This window comes from Phyllostomus discolor, chromosome X, assembly GCF_004126475.2.
Source record: "Phyllostomus discolor isolate MPI-MPIP mPhyDis1 chromosome X, mPhyDis1.pri.v3, whole genome shotgun sequence".
In the NCBI taxonomy this organism is placed as follows: Eukaryota; Metazoa; Chordata; class Mammalia; order Chiroptera; family Phyllostomidae; genus Phyllostomus; species Phyllostomus discolor.
The window spans coordinates 76032901-76055618 of record NC_050198.1 but is presented as its reverse complement, the minus strand read 5'-3'; the positions used below and the strand labels follow the sequence as shown (position 1 = coordinate 76055618).

At 39.9% G+C, this 22718-nt stretch overlaps 2 protein-coding genes and 1 long non-coding RNA gene across 6 annotated transcripts in view; 2 read left to right on the top strand and 1 right to left on the bottom strand.

Moving 5' to 3' along the window:
• The first annotated feature begins 570 nt into the window (after window positions 1–570).
• Window positions 571–1899, top strand: LOC114505513 (casein kinase I-like). Its single transcript, XM_028523389.2, has one exon. It carries the CDS (start codon window positions 637–639, stop codon window positions 1633–1635), a length of 999 nt encoding a protein of 332 aa, XP_028379190.2. The 5' UTR covers window positions 571–636; the 3' UTR covers window positions 1636–1899.
• Window positions 1900–7417: 5518 nt separating this feature from the next.
• Window positions 7418–8657, bottom strand: LOC118498462. Its single transcript, XR_004900952.1, has 2 exons — window positions 8119–8657; window positions 7418–7626 (listed from the first exon to the last, which is right to left on the bottom strand). It is a non-coding gene; the product is annotated as an uncharacterized LOC118498462 (long non-coding RNA).
• A 696-nt stretch (window positions 8658–9353) lies between these two features.
• Window positions 9354–22718, top strand: part of LOC118498574 (teneurin-1-like) — a 322780-nt gene continuing 309415 nt past the window's right edge. For 2 of the 4 annotated variants that reach the window (XM_036016974.1, XM_036016973.1), the window contains exon 1: window positions 9355–9970. The gene's annotated coding sequence lies outside the window, so the exon portion shown is untranslated. Of the gene's footprint in view, window positions 9971–10363; window positions 10931–22718 lie in introns of those variants that run through there. The other 2 variants (XM_036016977.1, XM_036016975.1) reach the window with 2 other exon arrangements.

The following is a 22718-nucleotide window of genomic DNA, read 5'->3' as shown; positions in this document are numbered from 1 at the left end:
GCGGCTCGTTTGAGCGGAGGTAATAAGGTTTCCTGTCGGAACCTGGACCCTGTGACACCAAGAGCCTAGGCTTTCAGCTTTCTGTCCCTTTCTCCTCAGGGTGTCACTGAACCGACCACCTGGTATCCCCGAGAACCCCTCACAACTTGCGGCTCGTCTGAGCGGAGGTAATAAGGTTTCCTGTCGGAACTTGGACCCTGTGACACCAAGAGCCTCGGCTTTCAGCTTTCTGTCCCTTTCTCCTCAGGGCATCACTCCGACTGACCACCTGGTATCCCCGAGAACCCTTCACAACCTGCGGCCCATCTGAGCAGAGGTAATAAGGTTTCCTGTCAGAACCTGGACCCTGTGACACCAACAGCCTAGTCTTTCAGCTTTCTGTCCCTTTCTCCTCAGGACATAACCCCGACCGACCACCTGGTATCCCCGATAACCCCTCACAACCTGCGGCTCGTCTGAGCGGAGGTAATAAGGTTTCCTGTCGGAACTTGCACCCTGTGACACCAAGAGCCTAGGCTTTCAGCTTTCTGTCCCTTTCTTCTCAGGGTGTGGCTCCGATAGACTACTGAGGATCCAGGAGCCCAGAGGCCTACTTACATCCCATCAGAGGTATCCGGAGTTAGCTCATCTCTCAAGATGGCGACTGGTGGTAGCAGCAGCCCCAAGCCAGAAGTCGTCGTTGGGGGGAAATATAAACTGGTACGAAAGATCGGGGCTGGGTCTTTTGGGGATGTATATCTGGCGCTTAACTTAAGCAATGGCGAGGGAGTGGCAGTAAAGGTAGAATCTCAGAGGGCCACTCATGCCCAGTTGCTGTACGAGAGCAAACTCTATAAGATACTTCGTGGTGGCACTGGCATCCCTCGCATATGGTGGTACGGTCAGGAAAAAGATTACAATGTGCTGGTCATGGATCTTCTTGGACCTAGCCTTGAAGACCTCTTCAATTTTTGTTCAAGAAGTTTCACCATGAAAACTATACTTATGTTAGCTGACCAGATGATCAGTAGACTTGAATATGTCCACTCAAAGAATTTTATTCACAGAGACATTAAGCCCAATAACTTTGTAATGGGTACTGGACGTTATTGTAATACAGTATTCCTTATTGATTTTGGTTTGGCCAAAAGATACAGAGACAAAAAAACAAGGCAACACATACCATACAAAGAAGAAAAAAGTCTCACTGGCACTATCCATTATGCTAGCCTCAATGCACATCTTGGTATTGAACAGAGTCGCAGAGATGACCTTGAGTCATTAGGGTATGTTTTGATGTACTTTAATAGAAATACCCTGCCGTGGCAAGGAGTCAAGGCTGCCACAAAGAAACAAAAATATGAAAAGGTTAGTGAGAGAAAGATGTCCATCTCTGTTGATCAGTTATGCAGTGGGTTTCCTGAAGAATTTGCTGTGTACTTAAACTATTGTCGTGGGCTTGGCTTTGAGGAAACTCCAGATTACAGATATCTGAGGCAGCTATTTCTCAATCTTTTACGTACCCTGAAACAACAAGGTGACAGCAGATTTGACTGGACAGTTTTAAAGCAGAGAGCAACACAGCAGGCAGCCCTTTTAAGTAGTCAGGCTCAGCCTGCCCAAACTACCAGTGGTGTCCAAGCACATAAGCAGTAAAAGTTTTAGGAACAGCATTTGTTTCTCCTGAAACTTAGAACTTTGAATTCATATGCACACTAGCCAGTGGTTGTGGACAACTGTTTACTTGATGTAAAGAATTTAACTTCAAAATAAACTACCTCTGATCAACATTGGTGATGTGTTCTGAGTTGTACCCTCTGTAATTGTGAATATTAACTGAGAAAGCGAAACATGGTGTCCAGTTTACTATCGTATTTTTTTTCAAGTAGAAAAGCTAAGGAAATGGTTGACATGCACAGATTGGTGGATAAACTGTTCATATGTTATTTTTTTTTGGTTAAAATCTTTTACTTTGTTTTATTTGACTGAATTATTTTCTCAATTCAGAAATTTTTACCTAAATGTTTAAAATTAGTCTCTAAATAATCTGTTTCACCTTGCAAATGTAGATCAGACTTTGTGGCAATTACTTTGGTTTTTTTTTGTTGTTGTTGTTAAAATCTTTCACTTTGAACTATATTGCTTTGAGATGTCATTTCAGAACTGCATGAACACTCTTCAGCCACAGTTTTGATGGTTGCAGATGTTCACAATTGTTCATTATTAGGATTTATCCATCTCTGGGGTTTGTAAGTTCTTCACTTAAAACATTCTTAAAATGGTTGGCTTCTTGTTTGCAAGCCAGCTTGTATGGTAGCTACCAAAGAAAGATTCTGACTGCTTACCTGTGCTAGAAATAACATCTAAATTAAAGTGAAGACTTCAGAAAAACTTAGTGACTACTAGATTATACTTAGGACTCAGTATTAACTTTGTAATGTTCTTTGTATTTAGGAAAAAAGTATATGTGTCACAGAAATTTAGTTAACATCTTAAAACTAAACATGTATGGATGTTGCTTAGATAAGTGTAATACCTGTAAACATGCAAATGATCTGTGATTTTGTTTTTGTTTTGAAATGGGAGCTTTTCTGTTTACAAGTTCATTAAAAATTAAAAGCTGAAAAAAATATATTGGGAGTGAGGTCCGTTTTAAACAAGCTTAGTTTGAGGTAATTTTAAAATATTAAGGGGGAAATGTCCAGGCAGCTGTTAGAGATGGAGCCCAGGAGTAATGTTGGGACAGGAGATAGGGTCTTGAAGATATAAACCAGAAGTAATTATTTGAACCTGGAAATGGGATGAGATCATCCACACTTTTTCAAATGTGGGTTACTGGGTAAAGAAAGCAATTGATTCAGTTGGAATAGAATAGAATAATTTCAAAATGCATTACACAGTAGTTGTAAGGAATCATTCTGGATTGCAATGTAACAGTCAATTTCTTACTGTGAATCTAAGGAATGAGCATTTTGGAACAGTAAAAGACCCTGATAGAATGGAAGCTGCAACCAGTTTTAAGAATGGATGTGGTTTCTGTTCAATGGTTGGCATTGGTCTCTGGACCACTGTATACTCTAACATTTTTTGAAGACCCCAAAGGGCTGTTGTCTTCATGGGTTATCTCTATTGATATTTACTTATCAGAAGTTAAAACAGGCAGAAATTAAATATTTATGTATTGATGTCCTTAAGGTAACAATTATAAACTCATTCATCACATGCTAACATAAATAAGATTTACATGAAAAACTGCTATATTTTCCCAAACAAAAATTGAAAAGAATTGTAGTGTTATCTTTTGTGCCTGGCTTAATAAAACATAACTAAATTCTCATAGCTGCCTTTGTATTTTTTAAACATTTATTTTTTTAGAGGGGGGGAAGGGTGAGAGAAGGAGAGGGAGAAAAACATAAATGTGAAAGAGGAACACAGATTGGCTGTCTTCTGAACACACCCAGACCAGGGATCGAACCTGCAACTCAGGCATGTGCCCCGACCAGGAATTGAACCCACGACCTTGTGGGCAGATGCCCAAATCAGCTGAGCCACAGTGGCCACAGCTGCTTTTGCATTTCCTTAATTGAGTTATATTTATAAGAGAATGTGAGTGAAAGGCAAATAATATCTTAGTATTATGAAAATAATTTAGACTACACAGATACCCTACAAGTTTCTAAGGAACCCTCAGTACCACAGAGAGGTCAGAAAGAATAAGGATAGAAAAAGTTTATTATTTGAAAGTTGGCCATGTATAAGGATTTGACTGATGCAGGTAAAGATACATTGAACAGTAAATTAGATCATATCACACTTTCCCATAGTCCTCAGGGTAAAATCCAAAATTCTTACCATGTCCTCTAAATATATGATTTGACTCCTTTCTGCCTCTCTTGTCTCATCTTATGTCACCACCACCCAAATATACAACTTGTGCTCACTACATTCCAGATGCTCTTGACATTGTAAAGCTATTTCTCATGTAAATACTGTACCATAGCTTCTTTTCTACAGGCCTGGGATGCTAACTACCTGGACTCAGATTAGTAGCCACTGCCTTAGGGAAGCTACCTAATCACTCCAACCCCAATCTAAATGGAATCTCTCTTGTTTTCTTGCCAATACCGTGTTCTTTTCCTTCAGAGTGCTCACCAGTTTAAAACTATATACCTCATTGTGGGATTGGTTATGTTGGTCTGCCAGTGGATTGTAATCTCCACAAAAGCAGGAGCACGTATGTTTTGTTTATCACTCTCTTTCCAGTACTTAGCACTAGAGTAGACACATAGTGGATTTTCTATAAATCTGCTTCATGAAACTATGAATGAGAGAATGAAGATACATATGGGGGACCTGTTTCCTGAGTCTAAAATTATTCTTGTTTATTGTGTTGCATAGAAAATGATAACATCCTAGTCCCTGATTTTCATATAAAACACATTTAAAATCTGTTTATAATACACTATCCTAATAATTGTTAGCATCTAATAGCAATTGTTAATGTATGTAGCTATAAAGTCTGCTTATGGACGTTATTAGGCATACGTTTTAGAAGCACTGAATGCTTTAGTTATTTCAATACAAATTAATAGTTACCTGTAAGTCAATTGTGATAATTCACTTAAAAGGTTAAGGTCATGTATTTAGAGAGAAGTTCAGGTGCATTTAAATGCCAACAGAACAATCCTAATTGTTCTATACTCTTCGAATTCTTTTTCTGGAGTGTAATTTCATTTCTCAAACAAATCACGGCACATTTTGAAATCAATATTTTCTCTCTTCAACTGTGATAGCTAAAAGGTGCCAAAAAGTATACTGTATTCTTAAAAGTATTTCCAATAAAAAGACAAGTGCTATCATAATGCCAGCTTTCAGATCTGAAAGGGAAATCACTATGTTATCTTTGAGGGTAAAATTATTGTTATTGCTATATTTATAGGTGTATGGATATCAAATATACATGAATTTCATCTAAATTAAAGGCCAAGTTGCCATTCTTTCAACTTTCTGTAGTTTTAAATTTGGGCAATTATTTTAATCCATATAGCAGTAACATGAATGAAGTGCCACTGCATCCTATTGAGACACATTTGTTTCTGAAGGTTAAGATTAATCTGTATGAGAGAGATTTATTTTGAGAGTAAGGTGCAGCAGCATTGATGGGGCCTTTACAATGAGGGATATTCTGTCTGAATGTACACTTCCATTAGCAAGGCTTGCTGTATTGAATACAAAGTGACTTGCTAAAGCCCAAAGTTTAAAAACAGAAAGAAAGAATTTTGCTTCTTCTTGGAACTCTAGTCAGAAAAGTACATCCACAGGATCCATTTGTCTATTTGGATACTAAATAGGAATAGGTAGAAGACTTTAATTGGCTTGTCACTTTCTCTCCTGAGCCTTACTTGGGTATGTGAAAAATAATGTGTCTGACTCTGTTCTGAGCAGATGGATGCAGGATCCCGGCCACCAGCTGTTCACATCCAGGCTCAAATGAGCTTCTTCCAATGTGGCTGCTTTCCCCAGAGGGGCCCACATTTGGCCAGATATGGGCACTCCCTAGCAGCAAGCTGGTGACTGCAATTTTACGGATCTGTTTATGAAAACTGTTAGGGTAAAAAATCATTAAGCTACCTTTCCTCCTTCCAATCATTGTAGCCAAACGGTAAGGTGCCAGCACCATTCGTAATCTCTGGTAGCTGATCTCTGGATGACATTGTTATCAGTTGAAATGGGAAATAATGGTTTACCACAACAAGTACATTTGGAAAGTGTACCTTTGAAAACATCTTCCCATTAGACAAGCAACAAAACAAAACCCCTATATTTCAGATGGTTCACATTGATTTTCTTTGTGATTGTTATTGACTTTAGCCTTCTAACATTATTGTACTTATACTCTTACTTATGAGAGTACTTAGAAACAAGATTGAAATAAGTTATATTTTCCTTACTCATTCTTTGTAGAGAATACAACCTATGGATTCAACGAATATGTTTAAAATACCAAGGCCAGGTTATCTACATACTGTTTTCTAGGACTTTATTGTTCTAGGTACATAGTAACAATCACTCAGTATATGCTTCTTTGATTATTGAAATGTTCACATATCTTTGAAAATCTCTTAGCTTCTTAAAGCCTCCATTTCTTTACATATTCCCAGTGCTGGCACAGTTCCTGGAACATAGTAGATGCTTCAAGATCATTTTCTGAGTTGAATTTTTGTAATTGCATTAGTTCTGGGAATAAACATACAAGGGTGTACAAGTTCATGTATGTGGTCTCTTAACAAAAAGGCATATCTCTGAAAATTCCTAGCAAATTCTTTGAATAATCTAGGCAACTAGGCAACTGTTTTATACAGATTGCATGCTCCATTACAATTGATTATATTTTCCTTTACATTGGCCATTCTGAAACTGGCCGTTTAGTGTGCCTTCTCCCTGATATCCACCTTTGAAATAGAAATCTTGGTCCTATGAGCAAAATGACTTGAGAATGCTGCAATTTCCTGTTGTTTAAATGATCTAGGGACTCTAAAGTTTAATAAATGCTTTAGGAAACCTAGCTACCTCATCAGGTTGTGGGCCTCCAGAAGCTGTAAATCAGTCCTTCAGTGAAGGAGAAAAGTGACAAAGCCCTTTGTACTTTAGAATTAAAAAGGGAAACAATGTTTTTGAGAGAACTAAAGGGAGACAGGTGCAGAGCAAATGAATTAAGGGCTCCAGGGAGCTGTGGAAGACAACTGAGGAAAATGAGAGGGAAGAATGTGAGAAAATATAAAGAAGAGGCGGTACAGGAGAAAGTATTTTCTTTTTTAAAAATGATTAGACCAACTGTTGAATTACCAGGAGAGAAACAAGCTGTTTCCTTTCATGAAATCCCTAGGCATCAACTGTCCCTTCCTCCCCGTGTCTTCAAAAAGAGTAACAAAGAGACAGCAAGTGTGAGAGTGAGATGATCATGGTTTTAAATCCTATATTGCATTTCCACGACTGTTGTGGCTTGCCCATGTCCTATTCTGCCTGAATTCCCTTTTCATTAATGAGGATCTGTTTCTTTAATCATTGGTTACAGAATTCCTTAGACTTCACAATGTTTTTGAATCACTGGAAAAGTGACTGGCCAGATGTTTCTTTTTCCTCCTTCTAGAACTCTTAGGTGGGAATTGAGGAGGTATGAAAGTCTTTTCCATCCACAGTTCAGGGTGCGGGTAGTTCTTAAAGAGGAATCTTTTATTTAGCATTAAAAGCTATACACACGTTTTGTTTTGTTTTGGGCAAGGGTAGTGGGCTTTAGTAAGGTTCACTTACATACGGTGCAAGACATAGGTTTTACAACCATCGCCTTCCCTATTGCTTTTTCAACAGCCCAAAAGAGAGATGGTTCTGAAAGCAGTTGTTATGCCCCTAGAGTCGGGTTGTCATCTTTTGTTTCTTTGTTGCGGTGGGGTGGGGGTGGGTGGTGGGGTGATGGTGTGCTGCAGGGATCCAAACGATTCCTGCCCGAAGCTGAAGGGGGTGTTGGAAAGGGGACGATGGGAATAAACGTGCTCGATTCCCTATTCTTCCCCCCGAGAGTGCTCAGCTCGGTATATTTCCAACCCTCGGTGGTGTGCTGGGCTTACAGTGCTCCCTCTTTGCAAATACCTGTACCAAAAGCCAGAAAGACAGGAACACAAGGTTCCGAGATCTCCCCCTGGCGTCACCCTATTCTACCTCTCTTTCGGAAACCAAATCCGGTCCCCCAGCTCAGGAGTGCGGAGACCATCCAGCCCGGAAGCCGTCCTCTCGCAGCTGCTACTATCCAGGGTGGAGAACAGCTTGAAGCTTCGGTGCGCGCCCACCGCACCGCGAGCAACTCTTCCCGGTAATAGGGCCAGCTAAGGATCTAAATGTGCCTTATTGCAACCCCCAGAGGGCTTTCAGCTCGGCCATAGCCTCTCGCTTCCCTGTCCCATCGCTAGCAGAGAAAAATTATAAACGTACGTGCACACACATAGATAAGCACCTGCACCCTGCTTTCTTCACTCAAGAAAACCAACAGTATACGTCTGCCTCTAAGAAGGTTCGAGTCTTCGCGCTTTCTTTTCTTTACCTAGAGGTTAGTAGTCACTCTTTGCTGCTCTGCGCGCCCCCTACCTGTGTACGGCCCGGGTGGCGTTGCAGGGAGGGGGTCTGGGAGAACTCGACACTCGGGTTTCTCCAGTTGGTGCAGCTCCCCTGGCTCTGCACTTGGTATCTCCCACGGTCAGGCTCTCGCTGGGAAGCCGGGAAGGAGAAGGCGACTGTGGTCGTCGCCGCCGCCCTCCCTGGGACCGGAGTCAAACTCTAGTCCGGCGCCAACGCCTCACGCATCAGATGCACATCTGGCCCAGACGTGCAGATGTGGGCGACTGGAGAGTTCCTCCACGCCAGGCGCCCCAAGTCCTGAGCATGCCCAATTTGACTCCTAAGGCTCCCGAAGCGAGTTTATGGGCATGCAGATTCCGCTTTTCCGCTTTTTCGAGGAAGCTGAAGAGGGTGGAAAGGGAGGGATCCGAGGCTTTGGGCAGCTTGCCGGGTTCGCCAGGGTATGTGCCCCGGTGCCCGGCTGGGTGAGGGGAGGAGCCGGTTGGGGAGCCCAGGGAACTGGGCAACCAGGCGGGGCTGGAGCTGGAGCATTGGACCCCCCTCCAGACGGACATTGTAAGTGCTGACTTGACGCGCCGCCAGGAGGCTGCATGTGGCCGGCCTTGGCGCGTTGGGGTCGCACTGTCAGCGGGAGGCAGTCGGCAGTGCTCTCACGCAGACCTACACGAGCTCGCGGGTCACTTATGCTCTGCAGTCACGGGCTTGGCGTTTCTGGAAGACGGGGAGAGGGGAAAGGAGGAACCCCAACGATTCCTCTCTCCCTCGCTTCTTCTTTCTTTCTTTCTTTCTTTCTTTTTTTTTTTTTTGCCAAAGTTATACTGGCAAGAGACTTCGCATTCTTTCTAAGTCAGTGTTGAGGTTTTACACATTGAGCAGTGATCGCACTCCATTGTGTGTAGTGTGTGTGCACGCGCGTTTGCGTTGGTCATGACTATGGAACCCTGTCCCAGGCTGATCTTGGGGATGACAAATACTCTTTCGAACTCCCCATCCCATCTAACCCTTGGGAAAAAATAATAAAAGCTGGGCACGAGAGTCCCCTGGCCAGGTACTCATTGTACTGAATTTTGTTTATCCACATTCCTTCCTCTGCTCCCACCCTCAGCTTTCTCCTACCCTCTCTCCACCTTCTAACACCCTATCTTTCTTCGACTTCCCTTCCTCTGCCCGATACCTGCTCCCTCGGCCCTCCTCCTCCCTCCCCCTATCTCAGCTGCGGCTAAAACCTGGAGTCTTGGGGAAAAGGGGGGAAAAAAACCCCTCGGCTGTGGAGCTGTCAAACCGGGCATGCTCAGTAGACAGGGCAGGTTTTTGGTCTCGAGTAGCGGAGAAACATTTTTTTGCACCACCGCGGCCAGCCTTAGAGCGCGGCGGCGGCGGCCACGGCAACATCAACGCAGCTGTGAAGACGCCCCGCACCCCAGAGCGCTGCAGGCTCCAGCTTTGCTTGGAGTTCACCTCCGAGTGCCCCGGGAGCTGAGCTCACCCCTTTTGCTCACACAGGCACGCAGACTCTCTCTTTCACGAACACACACGCGTATACACACTCTCGCACACACGTACGACCCTGGGCGCAAGCACCCTCTTGGCGGCGGGCGTTCGCGGGCGCGGTGGTAGCCAGGTTCGGTCCCTGCCCTCAGCGGCTGCTGGCTGAGAGCACTGCTGCCCACAGCCGGAGGAGAGCGAAGCAGGGACCAGAGCGGCAGTTCGAACAGTAATGTGGATTTACAGTCGTTTCCTGCAGGAACCGGCTGAGACGCCTGAAGTCCGGGGTGCCAGCAACATCCGGAGGGGCTGAGCACCTGGGAAGGGGGCGGAGGACCGCACCTGGGGACCACATCAAAACTTGCGCCTGGACCAGGTAAGTGCATTTTTCCCTCTGGTTCGCCCCCCGCCCCCCACCTCCCAACCCAAGGACTCCAGGCGAACTTCGCCCCGAGGCTGCTGGAGCTGGATGGCGGCTCCCGGCCGTGAGCGTCGAGCTGTGTGGACTCGGGGAGTCCTGCTCGAGGTGGCAGAACCTTTGCTCCTTCTTTCTGTCTCTGCCGGGCTCGGAGCTCCGGACCACCCGGGGGAGAAAGGAGATCGGCCTCGTTCGAGGTTCAAGCGGGGCCCTGGGGGGCGCTGCCCTTCGAGGGCACCCTGGGCTTCTCGGGCGACACTTTTGCCTACCAACTCCTCGGGTTCTGAAAGGGGGTCCTCGCCTGGGCTCTCATGGAGAGTCCCGGCAGTCTAACAAGTGGACACGGACGAAGGGTGGAGGGGCCTGCGTCCCAGGAGAGACTAGGGGAGCGCCTCTTCTTGGGTATCCCTCCCACCTGAAACGTCCGCCCCAGGCTCGGCTGCTCGGATTAAGCTCCTGCCATCTCTAAGAAGATGCCTAGGGGCTAGGACACACTTTAGTACCTGTTTGCTTCTGAATATCTCTTTAAATCTCACTCGGGGAGCTCAGGTTCTGGGAGGAACTTCAGGACCTCCTAACCTATGCTATCTGGGGCCCCACCCGATGCGTTTTCCCTACACCCCAATCTTTGTCAAGAGGGACAGTCGTTACGCAGCAGTGGGTACCCTGGGAACCGTCGGTTTTGGCTCTAACTACGCGCTTAGCTACCCGGGTTGGTGCGTTTTCACATTTCATCCTGAGACTTGGTCCCGGGAATCTAGCCGCAGCCAGCCCATCTGCCCAGCGCCTAGTACCTTCTCGGCATGCCTGGGGAAATGTAACCTCACTTTCGTCCACGCCACAACTGGCGGATTGCCAATTCAGTTTTAGGATGCTTTTTCCTAGAGGTGGAGAAGGGGAGACTGTTGGCGCTACTAGGTGAGTGGATATGTTTGCAGTCAGGAGTGTATTTAAACATTTCAGCGAACACAGTGCAGCCGGTTGTTTACAGTTACGGAGACAGAAGATCTCACTCCACTAGTAGATGCCGTCTCGACGTTCGTTTCGCCACGGAGAGAGTAGGGGCGGGGACGGGGGCTGGTTTGCAGTTCGAGCTTGCCCTTAGCAGCTTCGGGTTTAGCGGATCTGCATCACTGCTACTGACTATATGGTAATTTGTGGAGAAAAACTACATGTCCAATATGAAGCAAATGGTTAGGGAAGCCCTGAACTTTCCCATTTTTCCCCCCTTGAGATGTTAATCCAGAGGTGTTTTTGAGGTGATCCGAGGAAATATAAAAAGAAGTTTCTGGTGCCATAGATGGGAAATTAGTAGCCATTTGGGTTTAGAAACCAAACAGAAACGAAACACCCCAGTGGATTCTGAAAGGTACTGTTAGATTAGCATTTAATTGATCTCATTTGTGATAAGTAAGGGTCATAGCTTCCTTGAATTTTAGGTGGTTGTTCTATGATTAAAATTAACAAGCCAGGTACAGTGTACTGTGAGAATCAATCGATACTCTTAACATGTTTGGGGAAGGCATTGCAAATGTCTGCTCTATTATCTTTCGGCTGAATAATCCTGGTCCATCTTCTTAGTCCGCAGACTTTCAATTTGGAGCATAGGTTACTCCAATGCTGCCAAGAAAGAGTCTTAAGAAGGAAACAGTTATTATTTTTATTATTATTAAAAGGAGATCCACAGCTTTACATTGTACTCCATGATTACCAGGCAGTGGCTTGTTTGCTAGCCCCCACCCCTTGCTCTTCATATCTGCAATGTGGGGAAAAATGAATTTTCATGAGGCATAGTATGAACCTTAAAATAAATAACTGGAAAAGCAGAATCCCGGTTTTGCCAATTTTTGTCCAAGTTCATAAGACTTTGTTTTGGTGATGTGTTAAATAATTTACTATCACAAAGTTTTTTTTTAACGGTAGTTAAGAGCTTTCAAGTATACCAAAGTAATGTTGGAACCTTTTAGTGTTAACAAAAGTCACAATGTACATTTGAAAATGGGTTCATGTAATTTGTAAAATGAATCTATGCTCTTAAGTGTTATTTAAAAGTTTTCAGATTGTCCCCAAATATTTTTGAAAAGCAGCTGTTCAGGAAAACAACTCTAAGAAGAAATGTTAGCATTTGGACAATAAAACTAAGAGTCTTGTCCTTAGAACAAGGCCAACCACATAGTAGAAAATGAACATATTTGAATACATAAATTATTTGCTATTAGTTCTAGATTCCAGTTATGAATTAAAAACAGTCATGTCATTTGACAAACTATACAATGGGCTGAAGGGAAGAATGCTTTGTAGAATCATTGTGCTGCAAGGGTGATTAAGTGACATTCCAAATACTCAAACATGTAACTGTGTTAAATAGTAAAATCAGATTACATGTAACTACCATCTCATTCTAAGGCCTAATTGGAAGTTTGAATACCCTAAAGGCCTCAGAGTTTAGCCATCAAATGTGTAAATAACACTGACATGATCATAGTTTCCCTTATAGTCATTGTACCTTTCTGGTGCCTTTAATACCAAGATTCGGGCTGAAGCAGAACATTCAAACATTCAAGTTTATTCTGTACAGTATTACTTTAAATTGTCAAACTGCAAAACATTCTTTTGATATGTTGCTTCTGAAAACAGAAGGTTTAGTGTGGACCTTTAAAACTTGGAAGGTGTAAGAGGGGTCAATAATAATATAACAAATTTTCTATTCCATTTCCATGTTAAAGATAGCAATTAGAATCCATGTAATCTTTGCTTGAAGCTTGCTTTTTTCTGAAAGTCCACCATTTTTAGTTTTAAGTATACTTATCAAGTTCTTGGTATGGATTATGGTTAACAGATTTCCTGAGGTTTCCCAAAGAAGTGATTTATTTATTTGTGTATTTACTTACCTACTGACCTTAGGTCAAAAGAAGACCAATACTTTGAATACTTGACCTGATGATTAATTTCTTTTAATGAAAACAAATTTTCTTAGTATTCACATATTTGTTCTCTCTCATACACACAGACACATGCACACACTTAGAAGCAATCTCATGAGAATGCCATGGATCAGATAGACAACATGTATGGTAATTTCACTGAAATTCTGTTATTTCTTTAAATTCCTTTCAGTGGACATTCAAAAGTAGTAATCTGTGCATACTTAACAAAAAAGAAATTTCCTATCATTTACCATTTGGAAGAAAGATTTGAACCCGATTACAAGCACAACTACAGGTAGATTAAATGATGAAGAAAATCATAAGGGATAGTTTTTAGCAATCCTAATCAATAGCACATATCTGTAGCTAGACGTGTAGCTGCTGATTAGAATAAAAGTGTAAGGAATCAAATTTCAGAACTGTTCCCATATACGATAACTGCTAAAAGTCATCTGCAGATTCTGAATGTTAAATCAGAATCTCTATCAAGTGGAGATTAAATCACTATTTTAAATGGAGATTACTATTATTTTTCCTTCCCATAAAAGGTAAAACATCCTGAAATCTGTATTAATATGTAATTTCCACTCCTTTCTGTTTTCCATTGACTATTTTAGATCTGAGAAAGTAAACATCAAATAGAACCAGGTAGAACTGTGCTGAATTTGAGCAGGTGAATGCTATAAAATGTTTTATGCAGCTTTTGATTATTCCTAACACTCGTGATGGTCCAGCCATAGGTGTCTCTTCAGTATGTAGTACTGTCCTGACAATTTATATAATGTATAGAGTTTTTGTAGTTTGCTAGATGTACTATGGTATAATTTAACCAGACCAACGAAATTGCTTACATTTGGAACCCATGAAAAATAGAGCTGAGGAAATTGGAACATGATGGCACAAACTGAAAGTTATTGTATAACAATATTTATATCAATTGCACTGCTAACATTTCCATAATCAAAGCAAACTGGTTTTAATTGGAGATAGAAAATATTTTTACAGTATATGTTAAAGCCTGTTAAATTCTTATGTAACAGCAGGACTCATTTCTAGACCTGGAAGTATAATCTTGGATGATTTACAACTTAAAAAAAATTCTGAATTTTACTTCCTGTCCAAGCCTCCACTTTAGGTAAACAATAGCATATGGCGAAACATGCATATATGCCAACTAACCACTACCTCTTGGATGATGTTTTCAATGTGATGTAATGATTCTGAAATATTGGGTTCTCCATCCCACCTTCTTGTAACTGTATGCGTGGAGAAATTAATTGGGAAATGAACACAGGAAAATGTGTTAAATAACCTCTCTTTGTATCAGTAGCTTGCTGTCTGTGAAGCTTATACTTGGAGGCTTCATATCTTTGTTTATAGTAGGTATATGTCAAGATTAATATTTTTTTTCTTGGTGCTTATGACAAGTCTCTATGGTTGTATCTAGGTGACACCCAAATATGTGAGTGAAAAGTTCTGTCAACCATCCAGCTGTTTGGGTTGATGCAAACAAACAATGACTGAGGTAATTTTTTACTTAATTTCTGTATTATTTGGAGTCATCTAATATGCTGACAAATTTGAATATCTCTGTCAAAAATAAAGAATAAAATGAAACAGTTTAAAACACACGGAGAGTACTTTAAACATTCTTGCGTTGCTGTGAAATGAACTAATGAGCCAAATGCCATCCTGAATCTACAGCCTTGTATGCTATGTACAAAGGATGTTGCTTTCAACCCTCAACAAGTACAAAAACAAAAACACACTGGCCTTTTCAACAAGCCAGGAAATTAAAAACTTTAACTTCAATTCTGCCTCCTCCCTCCACCCCCGGTACTGATTCATCAGTTTAAAGAAATCAACTTGAAGAGTTTGATATGTTGGCTTTTTACAATTTCCTGCACCTCATTTTCTACGATTCTTTTACTGCCATGGAAACTAGACGGGACAGACAGCTGGGAGTCACTAATTCAGGATGGGAACCTGCTTGTTAATTTAATTTCATGCCAGCCTGTTGGTCCCTGAAAGTAACTGTAAAAGGCTTGGGAATTGAATTTTCGAGCAATAAATGATTAAGCAGAACAAAAATCAGTGCCATCTTTGTCATTTTCCTGAGAATCTTACTGCAACCCTCTTTGTCCCTACTCAAGCAGTTCTTTGAAAATAATCACAGAAATAGAGGTTTGATTTGTGCATTCCTATTAGTGTTTATATACGCTATAGAGCATTTTTGTTCTACGAGGATGTTCACAGCTGTAAAATAGTTTCATAATAGCTATTTCTTTGGAAAATATGTTTTTTCAAATTATGATTTTGTGGGCTTTGAAGAAGCCTAGTTAGTGATCTCAGTAAAGTATAAATGATGTTTGAATTTTCTGGTAGGGTTGGTTATTTTTCCTTTTCAAATATAAAAACAATTTTATTAAACTGTATATGCCCCACTTCTTTTTATTGCAGAGACCAATGGATTTGAATACATTTCTTTGAAATCTATAAGACACTCTCATTTTACCTGCTACCGTAAAACACACTGATTGTTTTAATTTTAATTGACTAAAGAGTTGAGTTGATAAATAGTTGACAATGAGGAAATTGCCTTTTAATGTTTCTCATTCTGTTCTAACATTTTTGTGGCTGATTAAAACTTACAAAATGGAAATTTGGAATCACAAACTCTAATATGAGCTCAGTTGCAGTCCATGTTAAACCCTTTGCAGTATTATCAACTTGGCTCTGAGAAACTAATATTTTTTTTCTGTAAATTTATAGCTGTGAACAAATTTCTGTATTATGTCTAAGAAAGAGTGATTCCCAAAAGAGATTTTAGTAATGAAAAAAGAATGGAGATCTAAATCTATATATCTACACTGTGTCTCACCAGGTATTTTTCTGTTTGAAAGTGACTAGAACTTCAAAATGGAAATATCCCAGACAGAATTATTAAAGATAGAATGAAGTAGTGATTTGAAAGTTTAGGTAAAAATTATATTTTCATTTTTACGTTTTAGGGAATATTGATGATATCAGTATCCAGTTTTGGGGTACTGGATTACATATGTTTTGTTAATTATTTAGCTTATTTTTATTTCTTGAGCTGTATCTGTGTGATATCAGAATATCTGAGTAAAATATGAAAAACTCAGTCAATAGTCATTGTTGAACATGTAGATTTCCTAGTATTTATCTGTGCCTTACCTTCTGTGTCATGTCTATTTCCTCAAACCTTTCAGCAGATGACTGGCATTTGGATATATATATATATATATACAATATATATATATATTGTGTGTGTGTGTGTGTGTGTGTATATATATATATATATATATATATATATATATATACAATGAAATAAAATGAGTTAATAATCTGGAGAGTTCCAAATACCTGATTAATGAATTTTGACTGTTCATCCAAATGATGTTCTGGATTTATAGCCTAAGTTTCCCTTTGAAAATTACTACATATTTACTTTTGAATTATTTTCCTAATTAGCTGAGAAGTATTGTAATTATTCAGAATGCTGATGCAGATATGTGTGTGTATTTGTGTGTAACTTTCAGTAGAATTCCTATATGGTTATATCAAAGGGAATCAATTTCATTTTAATGTTTAGAATCACAGTTTAGTGTTTTTAGCTGCCTGTGTAAATGAAGGATTTAAAAGCAGCCAAAAAAGATGTACATTGCTATCAGTTTGCATACTTCAGGGAAAATTTGATCATTAGTTAAGGTCAAGGAGAAAATTTCCCAGTTGTATGGTTTTGCATAATTGGTGAATTTTAAGTGTTTATATTACTTCTGATGCCTCTATCTGGTTTAGACACCTGTCAAAGAGAAGGTGCCAGATTAGATGGACAATTTGTTTATTAGATATTGCAATCCCTGTGTCCCAGCTGTATGTAGACATTTGAAGAAAACTCTTCAGTTGTTCAGAGAAATAAGAAAAAGATATGCAGACGGCCTATCTCAATCCAGGTTTTTTCAAGTACATTAAAATTAAATGTCCTAAGAGATGATTAATTCAAGAAAGTTATTGATAATGAACTCATCTTATGCTACACATCCTTTGCACCCATGATGATGCATTATTAAAGGTGTCTCAATCTTGCTAATTACCACCTGTGTTTAAATATAGAGGTGTATAAATATACCACAACCACACAGTGACTCGAAGCCTTCTAGACCTCAAATGTTCCCAGTAACTCAGTTCCCATCAACAAAATGTTTCTGATCAACATTTTGAATTTGTGGTCTGCACATTACCCGCCTTTTAGTGTTAATGATTTTCACTTTTAAAGCTGCTCTCTTTAATTGCAAGCATTTGAGTGATATTGGTGTGTGATCTCGTGCTCTGTTAACTAGCCCAAGAATATGTTTGTGTTCATGTGTGTGGGGATGGAATTTTTTTTCCTAAATGAATATTTAATGAGAAGTAAATGTACATTTTGGACATAGATTTGCAAGCATCATTTACTAATACATACAAATTCATCACCTACTTGCTTACTCTGTGCCTGAAAACAATATGTTTTTGTGATTGTGACTCGCTATATGTTTAAGCAATTTAAGGAAGCATTGACAGAATTGATGTGCAGGTCAAATAAGCTCCTTTTGGAAAGATAGTATTAATTTCACAAATGAGATCTAGTGACCATGAAGGGAAAAGGCTATGCAGTTGACTAACTAATTGATACCTATTGCTTAGCCTTGAGAAGACTCTTGTACCTTGAAATACCAATAAAATCACTCTCACGTCTTCCTTGCTCACTCCCCTCTTTCCCTCTTTCCTTCCAGTCCTTCCACCTTCCCTTTCTTCTTTTCTCTTTCTTTCAGCTATTTCCAAGAGTTGAGGTAGTATATATGTTTATGAGAAAGAAAGCTCTCGGCCAATTCACTGAAATATTGAGACTGGTTAATCATTTTGTTCTTTTTCTAAATCTGACTAACTCTTTATGTATATCCTAGATCATTATAAGTATAATATGAAATATTATTCTTTCTATTCTTTTTGGTTCATATGTTCTTTCAGTTATCTTGGGTAGGAGCTAAAATAACACCTATTTCCTGGGTTGGTACTGTTTATTATAGGTTTACTCTGTGCACATATCCCTACATTGTTAGTACATTTGTGATTTATCTTTCATGTTTAGTCTAATAAAGTGTCAACACTTAGGTGTAATATCATTTACGTTTGGTTGTGAATCCATGAAGTGTTAACACAAGGGTGCTAACATTTTTTTCATTGTTTTGTCCTTTTCCCCTGTTTGAGATATTGCTTTGATGAAACATTGGACAACTTGTGAAAGTAAGGTAATTTTAATGTAAACAATTAGAATTCAGTGCAAGGGCAGTATCTTAAGGGTAATTTAACACAGAACACAGTGATTTTTAACAATAGATTTCTATAAAACATAATAAAACATGTTTAAAAGACTGTGTAAAACAACAATAGATGTAGTGAGATAACAATGTCCTACACCTCTAGCAAAATCCTTCAGGCTGCTTTGCTGTTGAAAACACAGAAGAAGAATCAACATTTACACAGAGCTCTGGAGCAATGTGTCTTCAAGTCTCAAGTGTTTTTCCATTCCACAAAGACCTCAGGTCTCATGGACTGGACTCCCCCCCCCCCCAAAGAGTTTAGTATTGCACGTTTTTTGGTTATACATCATAAAACAAACTTCATGAAGAAAATTCTTCATCTGTTCTTTCATTTCTTCATTCATTCATTTATTTACCAACACTTTTTAAATGTTCCTGCTTACCCAGTGATACAAAGACATTAAAAAAATTTAGTGGGGGAGGCAGACATATAAACTTATTCCTATCATGTAACAGATGCTCTTAAGAGGAATAATTAGAATACTCTGGCAAAGGTATGTATGATTTTATAAAGGATGTCACTTGAATTGGCTTTTAAAGAACAGCTAGGAATTTTTGTTCCATTAAGAAATATTGAGAACTGCATTCCACGTGGCAGAAGGATTATGAAAGGGCACAAGGCTAAATTAGCAATGGAAAATACCCACCCAGGATAATAACGTGTCCTTTTATTTCCTATCCAAGTCTGGTGAACAGAGCTCAGGGATAATGTCTTATTTTATTTACTTCTGAGTGTCTGACATATAGAAGGTGCTTAGAACATATTTGTTAAATGAATGAATCTGGTATTGCCTGGATAGAGGGTTATACCAAGGGAATGGTGGTTTTTCTAATGTTTATCCAGAATTATGCAATGTACTACTTTGTAACAGTCTGCTGAATTACATGAGGTGCTATAAAGTGGGAGGGGAGGGCGTGTTACTGACTTCAGGTTTTGGAAAGATGACATCTGTATGAAGAATGGGTTGAAGTGGATTAAGTGTAGTAGCAGTGAGACATTGAGATTGAGAGACTGTGTTGCAGTTGTAAGCAGTCTTGAGGGTATGAACAAAGGCAGTGACAGTAAAGATGGAAAGGAGGAACACTTGATATCCAATCATAAGTTAACATCAATGGGGCTTGGAGATTGATTTCATTTAGAGAGTGAGGGAGAGGGAGGAATGATTGAGCCTTTTGGTTTGGGAAATTAGGTAATTCCATTAAGCAATATAAGGAACACAGAAGAAAAATATCTGTTTGGGTACAGATAATGAGGTCAGGTTTGGATTTATTTAATGTGAGATACCATCAGGACATCCAGAGGGAGAGGATTTGTGATGGGTAGAGATTGCACACCTGCACATCAGGTCTGGGGGTAGAGATTTGTGTGCCAGTAGTCAATGTAGTAGTTGAAATCATAGCAATAGGAAGCTGAGCTCACTTAGGGAGTATATACAGAGTAAGAGAAGCAAAGTTGAAATCTTGAGAAATACTGAACTTAAGAGGTTGGTGAAATAAGACTGAGCCTTCAAAAGAGAGCAAGTCAGAATAACATTGGAGAGTTAAAAGGAAAATCAGAAAATAATGAAATAGAAGCTAAGGAGGAAAAAATGTTATAAATGCCACGTAAGAGGAAATAAAAATGGCCAGTAAATGTGGAAAAAATCTCAATTTTCTTTTTAAAAATACTTTGTTTATTTATTTAGAGAGAGGGGAAGGGAAGGAGAAAGAGAAGGAGAGAAACATCAATGTGTGGTTGCCTCTCATGCATCCCCTGCTGGGGACCTGGCCTGCAACCCAGTCCTGTGCCCTGACTGGGAATCTAACCAGTGGCCCTTTGGTTCCCAGGCCTCGTGCTCAATCCACTGAGCTACACCAGCCAGGGTGAAAAAAACTCAATTTTCAGTGATGAAAACAAATGCAAATGGGAACCAATAAATGCAAGGACTTTTTTTGTTTTGTAAGATCATAGTGTAATTGCTCAAGCCTCAAACGTTAGAGACTTTCTTGATTTCTTTTTTTCACCCAAACAATTAACAAATGCCAACTCTACCTTCAAACCACATTCTCTATCTGAATCATTTTCTCCTCTCTCATCATTAATACCTTACGCCGAATCACCATCATCTCTCGCCTACACTACTGAAATAGCTTCCTATTGCTGCCTGTATATGCCTTCTTGCTCCCATATAGTTTTCTACACAGCAACTAGGGTGATCCTTTTAAAATATAAACAAGATCTTGTGATTTTTCCCACTCTGCCCTCCAATGGCTGGCTTCTTATCACACTTAAAATAAAATTTAAAAAGTAATTTAGAACTGGCTGGTATGGCTCAGTGGGTTGAGCACTGGCCTGCGAACCGAAGGGTTGCCAGTTTGATTCCCAGTCACAGCACATGCCTGGGTTGTGGGCCAGGTCCCCAGTTGGGAAAGTGCGAGAGGCAACAGATCAATGTATATCTTTCACACATTGATATTTCTCCCTCTTTCTCCCTCTCTTGCCCTCACTCTAAAAATAAATATATTTTTTAAGATGCAGGCCAGGTCCCCAGTAGGGGGTGCTCAAGAGGCTACTATACATTGATGTTTCCCTCTCTCCCTTCCCCTCTCTAAAAATAACTAAAATTAAAAAATAACTAAAATAAATAAAATCTTAAAATTCAGAAGAAATGTCTACCATGAGTTACACAGCCCTGCATGATTTGCTCCCTGACTATTTATTGGGCCCCATATCTTATCATTCTCCTGATGAAACTCTCCTTATAATCATTCTAGCCACAATGCTTTCCATTTTGTTTTTTAAATATGCTATGCATCATTTTCTGTCAGGGCCTTTGCACTTGCTATTTCCTATGCCTGAAATGAATTTTCTCCAAGATTTCTATAGGCTTTCTGTCTCACTTCATTCAGATCTTTGATCAAATATTCCCTCATCAGAGAGGCCTTCCCTGACCATCCCATGGAAGGAGTCCTATCATGATTCTACATTTTATGTGCCTTTATCAATTTTTTAAAATTTTAATTGTTGTTGAGTACAATTTTCTATCTTTTACTCCCATCCCAGCCCACCCACCCAGCACTCCCCACCTCTCCCATTTCCACCCGCCCCTAGTTTTTGTCCATGTGTCCTTTATACTTGTTCCTGTAAACCCTTCCCCTTTTCCCCTGAAATTCTCCTGAAATTCCCTCCCCTCTCCCCTCTGAACACTGTCAGCCTGTTCTCTATTTCAGTGTCTTTGGTTATATTTTGCTTGTTTCTTTGTTTTGTTGTTTAGGTTCCGGTTAAAGGTGACATCATATGGTATTTGTCTTTCACTGCCTGGCTTATTTCACTTAGCATAATGCTTTCCAGTTGCATCTATGCTGTTGCAAAGGGTAGGAGTTCCTTTCTTTCTGCTGTATAGAATTCCATTGTGTAAATGTACCATAGTTTTTTGATCCATCCATTTACTGATGGGCACCTAGGTTGCTTCCAGCACTTGGCTATTGTAAATTGTGCTGCTATGAACATTGGGGTGTATAGGTTCTTTTGGATTGCTGTTTCAGGATTCTTAGGGTATAATCCTAGCAGTGGAATTGCTGGGTCAAAAGGCAGATCCATTTTTAGTTTCCTGAGAAAATTCCATGTTGTTTTCCATAGTGGCTGTACCAGTCTGCCTTTATCCACTTTTATTTTTCCTCATATTATTCATCATTACCTGGTATCAAATTTATCAAATCTACTAGCATATTAGCTCCATGGGAGCATGGTCTGTGTGTGTGTTTTGTTTATTACTGCAGCCATATGTATCACTGAGCGCAGTGCCTGGCATGTACATAGTAGGTGTTTAATAAGTGTTGGTTGAATAAATGAATAGTAAGGACATGATGAAGTGTCAGTTAGTATAGACTTGGCAGTTTGCAGCAAAAGCCTTAAAATGCTCTTACCATTTGACCCAGTAATTCTACTTCTGGGATTTTGTCCTAAAGAAATAATGTGAAGTGCAGAAATAGCTTTATTTGCAAAGATTTTCATCAAACATTATTTGTAATGGAGGAAAAAAGGAAAGAAACTGAATGTTGAGTCGGGGAATTGTTAAGTGATTTATGGTACATCTAGACGATGTAATATTTTATGGCCATTAAAGAGGATGTTTACAAATATTGTGTGATAAAAGAAAAATGTTTATGTTATACTATCAAGTGATGAGGCAGGATACAAAATTATATATTCCCAGTATGTATGAAAGAAAAAAAAACTGGAAAAAGATGCACAAAAGTGCTAAAATAATTATCTCAGAGGTGGAGTGGGTAATAGGTGATTTTTTTCCCCTTTATACCTTCTGCGTTTTCCAGATTTTCAATAAGTCTGTATAACTTTTATTATGGAAAAAATACATTTGCAAAACAAACAAGGAGGAAACAAAAATCCCCACA

Coding starts and splice junctions, on each gene's coding strand:
- LOC114505513 (XM_028523389.2), top strand. CDS start 637: ATGGCGACTGGTGGTAGCAGCAGCCCCAAGCCAGAAGTCGTCGTTGGG.